This window comes from Kryptolebias marmoratus, linkage group LG6 (assembly GCF_001649575.2).
Source record: "Kryptolebias marmoratus isolate JLee-2015 linkage group LG6, ASM164957v2, whole genome shotgun sequence".
NCBI classification, from domain to species: Eukaryota; Metazoa; Chordata; class Actinopteri; order Cyprinodontiformes; family Rivulidae; genus Kryptolebias; species Kryptolebias marmoratus.
In genome coordinates, this window is record NC_051435.1 from 11,931,600 (window position 1) to 11,945,943 (window position 14,344).

General features: G+C 39.7%; 1 protein-coding gene across 1 annotated transcript in view; it reads right to left on the bottom strand.

Annotated features, from left to right (window-relative positions):
- Positions 1-297: 297 nt before the first annotated feature.
- The window catches only part of LOC108239701 (obg-like ATPase 1), a 41,164-nt gene continuing 27,117 nt past the window's right edge, over positions 298-14,344 (bottom strand). The window contains exons 8-11 of the mRNA XM_017422590.3: positions 7,733-7,873; positions 7,051-7,147; positions 3,525-3,647; positions 298-779 (exon numbers count right to left, since the gene is read on the bottom strand). Of these exons, the coding sequence (XP_017278079.1) occupies positions 678-779; positions 3,525-3,647; positions 7,051-7,147; positions 7,733-7,873 (463 nt within the window). The 3' untranslated portion in view covers positions 298-677. The remainder of the gene's footprint in view (positions 780-3,524; positions 3,648-7,050; positions 7,148-7,732; positions 7,874-14,344) is intronic.

Sequence of the window (14,344 nt, forward strand, 5' to 3'; positions counted from 1 at the left end):
TCAAGAGTCAAACAGAAACAGTAATGTGCAAAATAAACGCAAACAAAAGGTTAAATCAATGCCCTCACAAATAATAATTTAAAGTGACCACTTCCTCTGGCAAAGGCACCTGCATCCTCCATGTGCCCTTCCAAAAATCAGCATCACTTAACTGACTTAATTATAATTGTCCCCTCTATGCTACAGTCAATGTCAGCTGTGTCTTTTAATTCTCTAATCAGTGGTCGGCAGGACCGCTATCACCATCCCCATGCAGCTCTCCACTCAATACAGACATCCCTAAACACACACACAGGCTGGTTTTGTCAAATGTTTTATTGAGTGTAGACATCTGGCCTACTGTAAAACATGCATTATCTGCAGAAGAGGGAGAGGAGCAGGTGGCATTGTCCCCACTGTCAGCTGTGTCAGTGCTGGCAGCCGTGATGGAGATTAATGAAGTATCTAGAGAGTAATATGCTCCTTCAAATGCTGCTACAATTTAGAGAGGGGGGGGGCAGCTGATCCTGATCTTAAATGGCTGAGCTGTCACTCACTTTGTGAGGTAAGTTTTGATCTTAGAGGATGGGAAACTGAAAGTTAGAGAGTCACAGACTGTATCCACCCAAAAAAAAGAATGAAAGAAAAAATATATAGAAATTGTCATGCATGTAGACAAAAATGTGAATCTTATTAAGTCACTTCTTCTTTGGTGCATTTGGTGCATTGAATTTGAAAAAGATGATGTCTCCATCCTCAACGACGTAGTTTCGTCCCTGCTGTCTGTATTTTCCAGCTGCCTGTAAGAAACCAAAGAAGACATTTTTTTGTTTAAGAAAAAAAGCACAACTTAATTGTTCAGTTAACAGTGTAATGGATGAAATAAAACACAAAATAGGACCGTGCATAGTTAAAAACTAACAAAAATAGTCATGCAGTGTCAGTATCTCATCTATTTCATCGTTTTCCATAACTAAACTGCACTTGCATGTATCAAACACACACATGCACACGCACACACAACTGCATGCATGTTTGCTGATGGGGTGCCTGAATTCCCACTGAGTGAGTAATCCTCTCTTCTGCCCATTTGAGTTTTCATGTGCACAAGCACAAAATGTTAATAAGTCTTTGATTACAGCACTATGAAACTTCTCAAGGAAACAAAATAAGTTCTAACATTTCTTTTGTGTACAGTAAGTGTTTGTTCTCCTTCCCGACAAACTCAAAATAATTGACTTGAAGTGCTAATACAGACAGGTTTATGCATTCTGGTTCTGCACGGTGCACAATTAATTAGAAGAATCAATGTCCCTTTAAAGGCTCAGGAGACCATTTAATCCAAGCTCAATACCACCAGAAACACTGGATGGAGAGGGAGACAGGAAAAAAAAATCAATGGCTATTTGTGATTCCTAAGTATGTATTAAACCAGACACATCTAACTGGTTCATTTGCACTTGAAAGCAGCCATCTGGAGCAGCAAGCTTGGCTTAAGCAGATATGATTACTAATAATGTGATATCCCCGTACACTGGCCCTATTCAGGCTGCCTATTCCCACAACTGGCATTAAATAGCACGGACCTTAATGCCCCAGTCAGAAACGCTCCATGTTCTTCTGAGGCTCAAAAAGGGATTAGTAAGAGAGCACGCAGTAAGGACCTGACACTCAGATCTCAACCTCGGATAACAATGGTGAAACCCCCCCCTTCCCCCAAGAGACTGGCACATTTCAGTTAGCAGCTTATGAAGGACAATACACCGCCACTGCATTAAATATCAAATATTTATGAAAAAAAAGGAGTTTGAATAGTAAAGAGATTTAAATGTTTTTTTTTCTTTTGCTTTCTTCCACACTGGTCCCCACGGGCCTTTTGTATCACCATAATTACATTAGCTGAGGCTGTAAGTGGGCACGTGGAGTTGCTGATAAAGAGATCGTACCAGCATGGCTTACAGCTGCTGCTCACAAGGGTCACGAACAGCAAAGTTAGTCACTTCTGCTTTAATTTAATTAAGCAGGGATTTAATAAAGGTTTTTCCCCTTTGCTGAAATGTAATTACAAATAATCCAACAGCCTTAAGTGGTTGATTTTTAACTCAGAACCTAAAATCTTTAGACTAGAAAGTAATAGTTCAGATCTTCTGAAGGGTTATGTGGAAAGGTTATGAACAGTTATTATCTTACCTGTCGTAGATAGCCCATCAATATAAATAAAGATGGACAAAGCAATTCCATTAACTGGCTTTGTCTACAATTAAGGCTAATATATATATATATTTTATGCCATGTTGTGTTTTTGGAGCCAGTGGCTATGTGGGACTGTATTATCAACAAAATGTCCTCCCAACAGTCTGAACTGTCAATCACAGTGTAACATGACACCCTTTAAAAGTCTCAAATAACTATTTTGAAAAAAAAGGAAGGCATATTTGAACAGCAAGGTAAGAGCTACGTAAATCAACAAAAATCAACACCTAAAAAAAATTATTTGAATTGTGTGCTTGTTTTTTAGTCAGGCAAGTGTCCCATTAGTTTACATGGAGGTACAGGACATAAAAGCTGTACTTCAGCCCCACTAAGGGGGCGCTCACCTTTGTGGCTTCAACATACGTCTTTCGATCCTGTCTCTGCTGTCCTGCTACTAGTGCTATTTGTACTTGCAAAAACCCAAAGAGTTCTCTGTAAATAACTGTGTAATGTGAAACTGATGGCAATTTAAAGGTAAGGTGTTTGTCGTTTTGCAATGACTGCAATCCACTTTGAATTTATCGCGCTCAGACTAGGCGTTAGCTCATGAATTTGGTCAGAATTCAACACGTTAATGTTGTTTAAAGAGCTATCTACAGTAGGTTAGATATTGTTCATAACCTTTCTAGGAAATCCCACTTCAAAAGATCTGAACTATCACTTTCAACTTGCGGAACCTGTTTGATGCATTTTTCAGAGCGCCAGCTGTAGTTTTTAGCAAATTCCTCATAAAATCTGTGATTGCATTTGACAGCACTGTGCACATGAACAACCCACGGCGCAGCTAAAAGGTCAAAACAAACACTAGCCATCATAAAAAAATAAGATATGCAAGTCGTATTCCTGCGCTACCCATCCATGAAGCAGTCCCTATTTGAGGAATTTTACACTTTATTTAACTTGCCACTTTAAATCACTGTCACATGCCTCCAGTGGCTCGGGGATTTGCTGAAGGAGAGCTCTATAAGCCAACAGCGCACCTTATAGATCTGATAAATGCCTGGTGAGGTGAAGAAGTGCTTCCTCTGAGCGACTGTGCCGAGCCACAAGCAAAGAACTACCATCAGCCAGTTAGGACACATTGTGATAAAGATATGCACAGCTGGAGCACAATGGCAGTGTTTAGAGCCCGAATCAGTTGGCTTGTCACGAGTGGTGCTGGAGTGTGTGCAGTAATTTCTTCCCCCGAGTAAAGGTGAAGAGGAGTTTTCAGTGGGAGCTGTGTGGCGACTGTCAGCTCCACTGATCACAGGAGACTTCCCCTCATCTCCACTGGCACACTAACTGCTCACCTTGACAGTGCTCTCGCTGCCTTCTTCTTTAAAATCCTGGAATTTCATTACTTCTGCCATAATGAAGCCCCTCTCAAAGTCTGTGTGGATCTTCCCCGCAGCCTGTGGAGCCTTAGTTCCTTTCTGTAACGAGGAAAGAAAAAAGAGGGGACAAATGAATTGTTTTGGAGAAGATGGATTACAGCATGCGAGCGACATGGTGTTTGATAGGGTGATAGTGCTGAGAGGGGTGTTTTTTTTCAGCCTGCCTCTGTCCAGATTTCCGGATAGCTTTCCACTCGGCTGTGCCCTGCTAGGAAAGCCTGGACACCGATAAGAACCCGGTGCTGCTATCAATGCCTTCTGATTCCCATTCCGTGGTGGTATTGATTTCTGTCCAAGCAATCTTGCCTCATTGTGGGTCGCTGCTCAGCTCTCTGATCATGACAGCAAGAAGACCCAGTGTTGCAGTGAGAGGACAAGGTAGTATAGACCTCGCTGCATCCGACCTCAGTGCAAACTGTGACACGCCAGAGTTTGGTAATTCATTTTCAGCTGTAAACTACTGCTTCTGATGTCTTTAAATGGGCAAAACTTGCACTAACTGCAGCTTTTTAAAGCATATATTTGGTTAGTTTTAGAATTTTACTAAAATGTATCCCATGCCCTCAAAGACTCAAGCGCCGAATGATAAAATGTTGCAATTTATATGCACTGAAATAATGTGCGGAAATGACAAATGACCAAAATAAGTGACGTGGCTGCTGTGCATCATTATGACTCCTGCCTGTCGACCCGCTCGCTCTTTCTCTGCTCCGCGGCTCCGTGCTCAGGAGCTGTTGAAGCAGTTTTAATTATGTATATAATCAGGTTGGGGTCAACATATTTCATGCCACAAGAATGATGCGTATTTAATGACTCTAATACATTACCATCTATTTGCAATCTCACTGACGGAGTACTTGTGAGTTTAACTACCATTAATCAGCATCAAGGTTTGTCTATCTGGTGGAAAAAAATAGATTAGGGGAGGGATTTTTTTCATATGGTGCATTACAAGGGATCCACATTGTCCTAGTTAGGAGCTGTGCAGAGCAGGCTGATAGATAATGGTCACCTCGAGGCTGCCTAATAAAGCATGTTAAAGAACTTAGGAACATGACATTACTGAGCGTAGTTTTTACAATGCAAGATGTATTGGCTTAATATAGTTACTCACTGATGCTTACCTGACTAAATGCCCCTCACATGCAATCAAGGCTGGCTGTAATCACTTATACTGAGGAGGACAGGCCTGTTTTTGAGGATGCCTTTGAAGTATTTTGGGGCTTTTGTGTAAATAGCAAGGACATCAGTCATAATGGGACGAGCACGCGCCTTAAAGACCCGGTGATGTCATCTGACTGAAACGTAAAGAAAGAAGGAGTGAGCTCACCTTTCCCCCCCGGCCTTTCCGTATTTGAATGCCTAATAAAAACACTTAACAAAGTTTGTGTCTAAACTTCTAAGGTTTTTTTCTTTTCAATATAAATTGAATTTGATCTGTTTTTTATTATTAATGGAATAAACAGGATGATATTCAAAGTACTTATCGAGCATAAAAACTGGTTGTTTTGGTCTCCTGATCACTGACTGATGGAAGGTGTACCGTGCTGATTGTTTTTTTTTTTCTCAACACAAAAATAACTTCTGCAGTCTTTCTGTCCAGATTCTTCACAGATTTGCACATTGTGGAAATTAAAGTTGCTGTGAAACAGTGGAACCAGAACTTAATTTATGGCCGGGCCTTTTCAAAAATTCCAGACACAGCTTGCACAATACATGGGAAATGGAGAAAATATTTATTTGTATGTTTCACTATTGTTTCCAGGGATTTACCTCTGTGGCTCTTAAAATGAAACCAATAAACGGTTTGAATCACCTGTGCAACAAATCTCTTTGGCATATAAAAATATAAAGTTGTATCAGCAATTCCCATATTGAAATTATTCAGAAAGGTTGTTTAATTTTATTGGTAACATTGCAGCGTCTTTTATCATATATATATATATATATATATATATATATATATATATATATATATATATTTAATATAATCAAGTGCTCAAATATGTAAAAATTATTTAAATATTAATTTAAAAAATCATGAAATTAGTGGGCTCAGGCCCAGGCAGGCCCACCAATAAGTACATACCTGCTGTGAAATAGAATAAAAATTTTAATGTTTTTATTGTTTACATGTTTTGTGTAACAAAACAGAAGCTGCAGGATGAGGAAAGTGTGAAAACTCCAGTTTCTGTTAATTGGCCACCTTCCTTTTACCTGAACACACATTGGCCACTAATCTGCATTAAATTTAAGAAAGCATTTCAATTTCATAATACCCACAACAACATTTTAATCATTGTTGGGTCCAACATTCAGTATAAGACATACAGAAACACTTCATTGCTAAAAAAAAAAAAAAAATATATATTACATAAAGTATGAATTGGTGAAGTATAAATACTTGCTAGAAAGAAAAGAAAAACAATTTGGTACAGATACTCACTGACACAACATTTTAAGTCCCGTCAGCAAATAATCTAAGCTAATATTGTAAATTTTAGATACAATGCGAGATGCATCTTGAGCTTTTTCAGAATTTAAAGCGAGCGCTTTAGCGATTTCAAACATACTGAAATGTGAGCATGTAACAGACTCACATTCAGAGAACAAAACAGTAATGATCTGCTTGGTGACAAGTTCTTTGAACAGAGGCCATTGTGGAAAAATGGCAAAGCTTTTTGAAAATGTGCCTTTATCTTCAAATGGATATGTTTAAAGGACTGAAAGCATTCTGCTGTGCAATTTGGATTTAAAATAACTTGAAACAACGCATTTGGCTAATAGTGCCTGATGACATTACAGAAAAAAATGACGAGAATTTACTTTAAACTACAAATGTACATTTATAAAATATAACTCAGTCTAATACCTCTCTGTATCTGCTTTTTTTCCACCCAAAGAGGGAAAAAAAGTACAATACCAACATGCAAAACCGACATCTGTATTGATGTAAATCCTGTGATCCCATTGCTAAAAGGCTCTTGGCGGGCTGGGCTCGGTAAACTGAGACACACACGGAGGAGGAGCCCCCAGCAAAGGCCCACAAACAGTCGAATGAAAAGCGACATCAATTTTGGCACAGACAACCTCCGTCACACAGATTAGGCAGGCACAATGCGCCGGCTCCTTATCTCCAGCGGCAGGAGGAGGGCAGGCAGATCTGCACAGGATGGAAACATTCTCATGGACGTAATGGGCAAAATCAATTGTTGCCCTCCTCAATCAATGTAGCCCCCCGCTTTCACCGTTCAGCAGCTCAGCAGTAATTGAAGTTATCCTTGGTCTGTAATGACTAGCTAAAGCACAACCATGACAAAGTTGAAAGTGTGTGATATCGGTGAGGGTGCCAGCAGGGTGGAACGTTGGATGCTATGTGTGTGTGTTTGTTTGTGTGTGCGTGTGTGCATCGTCAACATGTGTGTGCAGAGGATGCTCTTACCCGAATGGTCCACGCTCGGACCTCATCTGGGCCGGCTGTGAAGAAGTACTCCAGCTGTAGGACTGCGTAGCCTGCCTTGATGATTTTGCCCAGGGCGCTGGTAAAGAGAGAGAGAAAGAAAATGTCAGCTTGAATCATGGGGTTTGAATTGTTTTTGTATTCTTTATCGCCACTGATGCCTAGACAAAGTTCTCTTCAGTCGGAAGGCGCCATTCATTCCTATATAAACTCATTAAGTGAGCAAGATGGGTCACTTCATTTCACAGAAGACATTCAACTCTCCAATGGTTTATATGATTAATTAGAACGCTTGGAGACTCATTTAACAATTTTAAGAATTCAACTCGGTGCCTCAGTCTTTGCTGAGAGAGAAGAAGAAGAAGAAGAAGAAGAAGAAAAAAACTCTGCTGTCACAATTTTTCTCTCCACAGAGGTTTTTCACACGAGAACAATAAACGCAAAAAATCCCCAAGTTATAATTATACCTACAGATGACAGATGACAGTTAAAAACTTAATTTAGAGGAAAACCCTTTGACTGAGTTGTTCAGTAAGAAGAGGGATCCTTTGCTTTATAATGGTAATTACTCTGCCATTTATTATTCTATCAGCACATGCAATTAAAGGAGTGCATGGAGGACACAGCTGATAATAAAGTGTGGGGAGACTGAATGCTAATTAACCTCTGCGTCTTGTGCTCCGTGCAGTACTTCTGCTGCTCGTCGTCGCTCATGTCCTGGATCTGGCTCTCCAGGTTGCCGCTGAAGGGGATGACCAAGGCTCCGGGGTCATGACTGTCCACCCACTCCTTGATTTTCACCAACCTGATGGAAAAAAACAGCAAGAAAATTGGTTGGTGTTTGCTTCCGTGTGCATATTCATGAGAGCAGGGAAAATGAGTGTTATTGGGTGACAAAGCTACGTCTTTTAGAGGAAAAAAAAACAAAGAAACAAATAGGGCTTGATGTGAACTATGTAGATGATTTACAAATGTGAAAAAAGCACAACAACTTTGCAAAAGTTTTATGCAAAAGACAACTGAAAGCACTTATTTTGAGTGTGTGAAAACTGATGAGAAAATACTAAAACCATGTTGGAATATTTTTCTCCACTTGCAGCTATTCAGTTAGGATTTTAAGGATTTTATTCTGGTTTTTATCTCCTTTGAGCGTTTCGTGCTGGCCAAACGTGAGACTTACTGTGTAATGTGTAAAACAGATTCTGTCATTCATTTTTGTGGCACCAGATTTACTAAATCAAACAGAGAGAAAGTTTTATTACAGGTTCAGCACGGTAGCATTTGTTTTTTTCTTTAAGTTTATGATTTAGAAGTTCAGGAGGTAAAAGTGGCACTTTAAACTGTCGTTTTTTTAAATGCCCTAACAATCAGAATAAAGAAACTTTCCTTTTTTTTCATTATTCTTCCCATGTCTCAGAGCTGTACAATCCAAAATTACTTCTAAGATTTGAGCTGTTCCAGACTAAACCTTTATGTGTATTCCAGGTACGAAAATAAAAAAGATTTTAAATGGTTAAAAAATTTTTTAGAACATACAAATGAGTAAAAATATGCATTGTAACCATATTTGCCATATAACTGTAGAGTAAAACACATGCCAGACATTGTCATCATGGGGAAATCCTGGTAACAACAGCTGATGGTATATTACCATATATTCCATTCTTCATTTTATTTTTATTTATTTATTTATTTTTTCAGTGTCTCACATATAAAATGCAGCCATGTAATAAATAAGAGCCCAAAGTAAGAATAGTTTGATGCTTTTGGAGTGTACACCATACAAGTAACATGAAAAACATTAAAGTTTTTGGTTATTTTAATTAATTTTTTACATTGAATCACATATAAAATGAACCTGTGCAATGACAAACTGACCTAAAATGAGAATACTTTGGTGCTTTTGGAGTGCAGACTACAACCAAGTTTCCAGTTAGTTTGTTTTATATTTTATTGTGAAGGGCATTTTCTTTCTCTGCTGAGGGTTAAATAAACATTTAGCCCAGAACCAGGAGGGAATAGAACAAATAAGCACTAAGTATTTTCTTACTTTTAAATGTCTTTGTCACTCGTTCAACTGCCTCAGCTTTGTGTGTGTGTGTGTGTGTGTGTGTGTCTGTCCAGCAGGACACCTGACATTGCAGGACAAAGATATCCTAGCACTTAATGGTAAGTCTCAGTCAGAACAATACAAGGGGGTTAGGGCAATTATGAGATTAGCTCCACAAGCTCTGAGGCTGCGATTGGACGGGTCGCAGAGAACAGCATCACACAAATCCATTTTCACACGGCAGCTCCTCGGTTGGATTGATTCTGAAGGGGTCCCTGTCATTATGTGTAATCCTAGTTTCCTGTTTAAAGCACATAAGAATCAAAGACTGGGAGGGACCCAGAAACCTCAATATCACATCTATTCCAATAACAATGTCAGTGCTCTATCACCTGCAGCACCACATCGCTGCTTCCACCTAATGATTATCAATATACAACACATGGCAGGGTAACGGACACAGGGACAGCACAGTTGTGTTTTGATTGAATGTTCTTTTTACAACAATTTTGAATTCCAGTTTGTCCTTCAGCTCAGATGCACATCTATTAAGAGCCATAACCTAATATTTCTCTTTACATATGGAGAGCTGCTGTTTGAGTGTCACCACAATAAGGTGGTAACCAAAGTCTCACCAATAAAGGACGAAGAAGAAGAAAAAAAAAGCCTCAAAATATAGGAGATGGAAAGAGCTCCAAGAGGGGGAAAAATCCAATCTGAGATAATAACAGCTGTAGTTTGTCACTTTTAGCAGCACAGCTGTCTATTTGGTGGCATGTTATTTGCATTCCTCAGGTATTGCGTTCTCTACAGGCGGCTGAATAATGATTCACAAATCACTCTCTCCACACCAGTCAAGGGCTGTGATCCTTTGAATAGACCATTGTACCTGGGACTGTAATTGGTGAAGACTTGACAGAGCCGAGCCAAGCCGGCCGAGTAACAAAGAGGCTATTGGTAGAAGGCTGAGGGATGATTTTAATAATGTGAGGCTGAGATGGAGAATGTGAGCCGCAAATGAGCACGGGGGTCTCTGGGTCCTCGCACTGAGTGACATAGGAGCAGACAAACACCTTGCCACAGGAACAGGAAACACCCCCTTCCCTCAACTCCAGAAACAAAGCACTGTCAATTAAGAGCTTTGATGCGCCGTCAAAACGACTCCCAAAACCAATTCAGTCAGCCTTACCGCTACATCCTCATCCTGCTTAGCACTGTGTGCCTTCCAATTACTCTTTAATGGATGTGTAAATTTGATTAAATACGTCTGTAAACCACGTGTCAATTTATTTTGTGTTTATTCTCATCTTTCAGTCATTCTGCTCATGTAAATGTGTATTTCAAGGAATTTTTTTTTTGTACCTTAATGCCAATTAGTCATGCACAATATCTCATCTCTTTTTATACTTAAGGAAAGAGCTGAGATCTTCAGAAGTGGTGTTTTGTGGAAAACCTATGAACAAATAATATCTTACCGGTTGTAGATAGCTCTTTGAGCTACTTGAATTTGAAGAAATAGAGTTTATAAACCTTTACACGGCTGTTGCTTTTGTGTTACACAACTATTCTAGCAGAAATATTATGATATTCCTCCAGCAGCAGCTAGCTGTAGCACTTCCGCTGGTGCTGCTGTTTTTTGTGCTGTTAAATGTAAGGAACTATATATAAATAACTGTAAAGTTTATAAAATGGCATTAGCATGGACTTCTATGAATTTCTGAGATCCACTTTTGTCCAGCCATTAGCTTGTCATTCTGGTCATAATTAAACGTTTTTTTTTTACCAAACTAAAATTGTTCAACCACAGGTAAGACATTATTTGTTGAGAACCTTTCCAAAGAAGCTCATTTCAAATTATCTAAACTATTGCTTTAAGACATAAGCTCAACTTGTGTTTATGACACAGATAAAAAGGCAAGTTTTATCTCTCTTCACCATCCCAAAGAAAATGATATATATAAAATATGCCTCTGCTTGACCCACTTTCAAAAGCTTTTACAAGTCTGAGCTAGAATCAGTAAGTGTATGCGTCTTGTCAGTCTCCCATTATGTGCCAGCACTGAGTGCCATCTCTCATTGCTCTGTTAATAGACAGATTCAGCACTTTCTCCTCCTGATATCCGTCTCTGAACAAATGATGCCTGAAATTTTTATTCTTTTTATAATGGAATTCCAATGGCCTTTGCTGCAAATCAAGTGGAAATTTTGTGCATATCAAGTGGGAAAAATTAAATGTTAACCACGTTTTAATGTGATTAAAGGGTGACAGGGACATTATTTCTGCTAATCACTCAGCGGCAAGAAGGCTCAAACAAGGCAAAAGTGCGAGCCATGTTTGTGCTTTTACTCGTGCTCTCCAGTCAAAGAGATAATTCTAGTTTTGCTGCATGCACTTTTGTCAAACTTTTACGAATTTACAACATGAAGCACAGATTATTTTCACCCCAAGGTAAAACGAGTCAATAACGCAGCAGTCTTATGACATTTATGTTTAGCTAACTTTTAACTTGAAATTTGATCCCTAATCTATTTAAAGCACACCCAGTTTAAAACACCATATATTCCAAATATTAAAAAAAACGATAACAATTGAACCTCCTTTAGCAGATTGCCTCTGAATAGAGACATCCCTCTGGGGCGCCACCCTCCGGAGCTTATTTGTCTTTTTGTGTGGGAATCCTGAGGGGGCATAATTCCTGTGCTTCTGCTTGCCTGGGGCTTCCCTGGCCTTTGTCAGAGCTTTGATCTGCTTAAACGGCTCAGGAGGGGGAAAACAATGGAAATGTCCTGAAAGTACAGGGGGCGCTACCCGGGACAATGAGCTGGGTCTGTGTCTGACGTACACGGGTTGGCATCATTAATGGGAGGCACCAGTTAAGCCACTAAAAAGGTGGGACATCACCTCCAGTCTGAGTGCCCCATTCAGATGCAACTAAGGTAAAAGGTAATCTGCTACCTACATCCTCCACATCATTAGGCTCTTTCACAAAACAGTTTCACCGTATGGCTGCAAAGACAAGCCCCTCTTTAAGCTACCGCTGGTTGTTCATAAACCACCAAACCAAAAATGTGAACATTCATAACAGAAGCCGGCATTTCAGAATCACAAGAGGCATGGATCAACTCAGCCTTGTTCACGTAGAGTGCTACTCATAAAATGCATGTTGGTCGCTCAGACTGTCTGTCGTCACCACATCACACTGTTGAGCCACAAAGCCAGCTTCCTCTTCTACAAGCTGTCTGTTATGGCGCTGTTACTACCTCGCTTGGTGGCTCAAAGTAGCAACAGCGTGTTTTGGACACCACGTACCAACTCTGTCCTTTCAGAAGTCGTACCAACACGGCTGGACTGCGTTTCAGTCCCAGTTTGAAGCATTTTGCGAAAGAGCTTAATGACAAACCAATTGTACAGGTGGAAGGTCCATCACCTGAAAGGAATAGTTCAGATCTTTTGAAATGAGGTTTTGTAGAAAGGTTATGAACAAATAATTGTTTTTATTATACCTGTTGGAGAGGCCAAAAAAATGCAAATGTAACTGAAGTGTCATGATTATACGTTTTAGTAGTTTAGACTTACTTTGGTAATCGTAGTTCAGTGCCACAGTGTTCCAGAGAGACCTTGTCTGAAGTCAGAATGTTTACCAATGTTATGAAAATGTGCCTACTTATGAAGACAATGTCCATGTGCAGCGATTGATTTCTGCCAGAAGGATAGTAAGAACACTTTAGAATCAGATGTTTCTCAGAGACTGTCTGTAGATGTAAAACCATATTGTAACTGATCAAATGAATCTCTGAGTCCTTTGTTCAATTTTGAAGTATAAAAAAACATAACAATAGCTGTTTGGACAACTTCAATTAGGAGAGATGGACTTTAATTCTGACTGGAATGATGAACCAAGGGCGAGTGGAGGAGGGCAAAAATTAAAGTGGATTGCGGTTTTTTTTGAACAACTTGTAACTAAAAAAAATCATAGCAGTTCAATACTATTTTACAGACGTTTACACCACAATCAATTCCACATTACATGGTTATTTTGGCTGAAAAACATGACATTTCTGTCTAAAGCTAGCTGATGCTGCCACTGATTGTGGTTGTAAATAACGGTATAATTCTATGTAAATAACTGTGTGAAAATTGACATTGATGTAAAGATTTACAAGATGGTGTTTGCATGAACTGATAATACATGTTTGAGACTGGAGTTGTTTTAAGATGGCAGTTATCCATCTTGGTCTTAGCACTGCTTGAACTTTACAATCTGGTCACTCCAACTCTATTTCTCCAAATTGAGGTTGTTCAAAGAGCTATCAACAACAGGTAAGGTAGTGCTTGTTCAGGACCATTCCACAGAACTCCATTTTTTTAAAATCCTAACTTCTGCTTGAACTTTGTCACTGAGCCATTTTCTCTTCTACAGGCTCAGCAGTTCATACTATGAGTCCTTTCTGTTCTGCTGGTTCCAGGTTAAAGGGATGACCCATTTATAAAGTTGGGATGCTGCAGCACACAGCATACACTATCCCCCCCTCTCGCCATCTTCTTTTAAGGGAGACAGAAATGAGAGGTATGAGCTCATGGTGGCTTTTGAGGCAGGGAAGTCAGGGACTCTGTGGGATGCTTTTCATCCTCCCAGTGGTGAGCTCCTGAGCGACAAGAGTGCAGACACTCTCTGCTCCCTGTGGCCATAGCTGCATGGAAAGGCATTACACATCAGGCTCTGAGAAGGGAGGAGGAAGGATCTGACACACACACTCATACACACACACACACACTATCGCCAATATTATCAACTTCTTTCAATCTTCAAAGCAACCACAAGCTGGAGGAAACAGAACATGGTGCACGCACAATGGGAGCAGCTTTAATTAAGAGCATCATCTCACATCGTATCTCAAACCTTGAGGGTGTGCTGGTAACAAGCTTCCCTTAAACAACCTTCTTTTCTTTGATAACTGCACCCATTAAATCCCGCAACTTTACATGTCCACACATGACACAAAACCTTAACAAACCGCTGCTGCTTAGTTTTGTCGTTGAGACAACACAATTAAAGACGCATCTTATTTATGAGATCAGTGAGGATAAAAAAAAAAACTAAACAAACCAACAAATATTATAAATCCAACCCAAAGAAGTACAATCTGCATCACCAAACTCTTTCCTCTATATGGGGTATCCATGCTGTCATTTCTGGGCGAGAAAAAAATAAGGGGGCTGGGGTA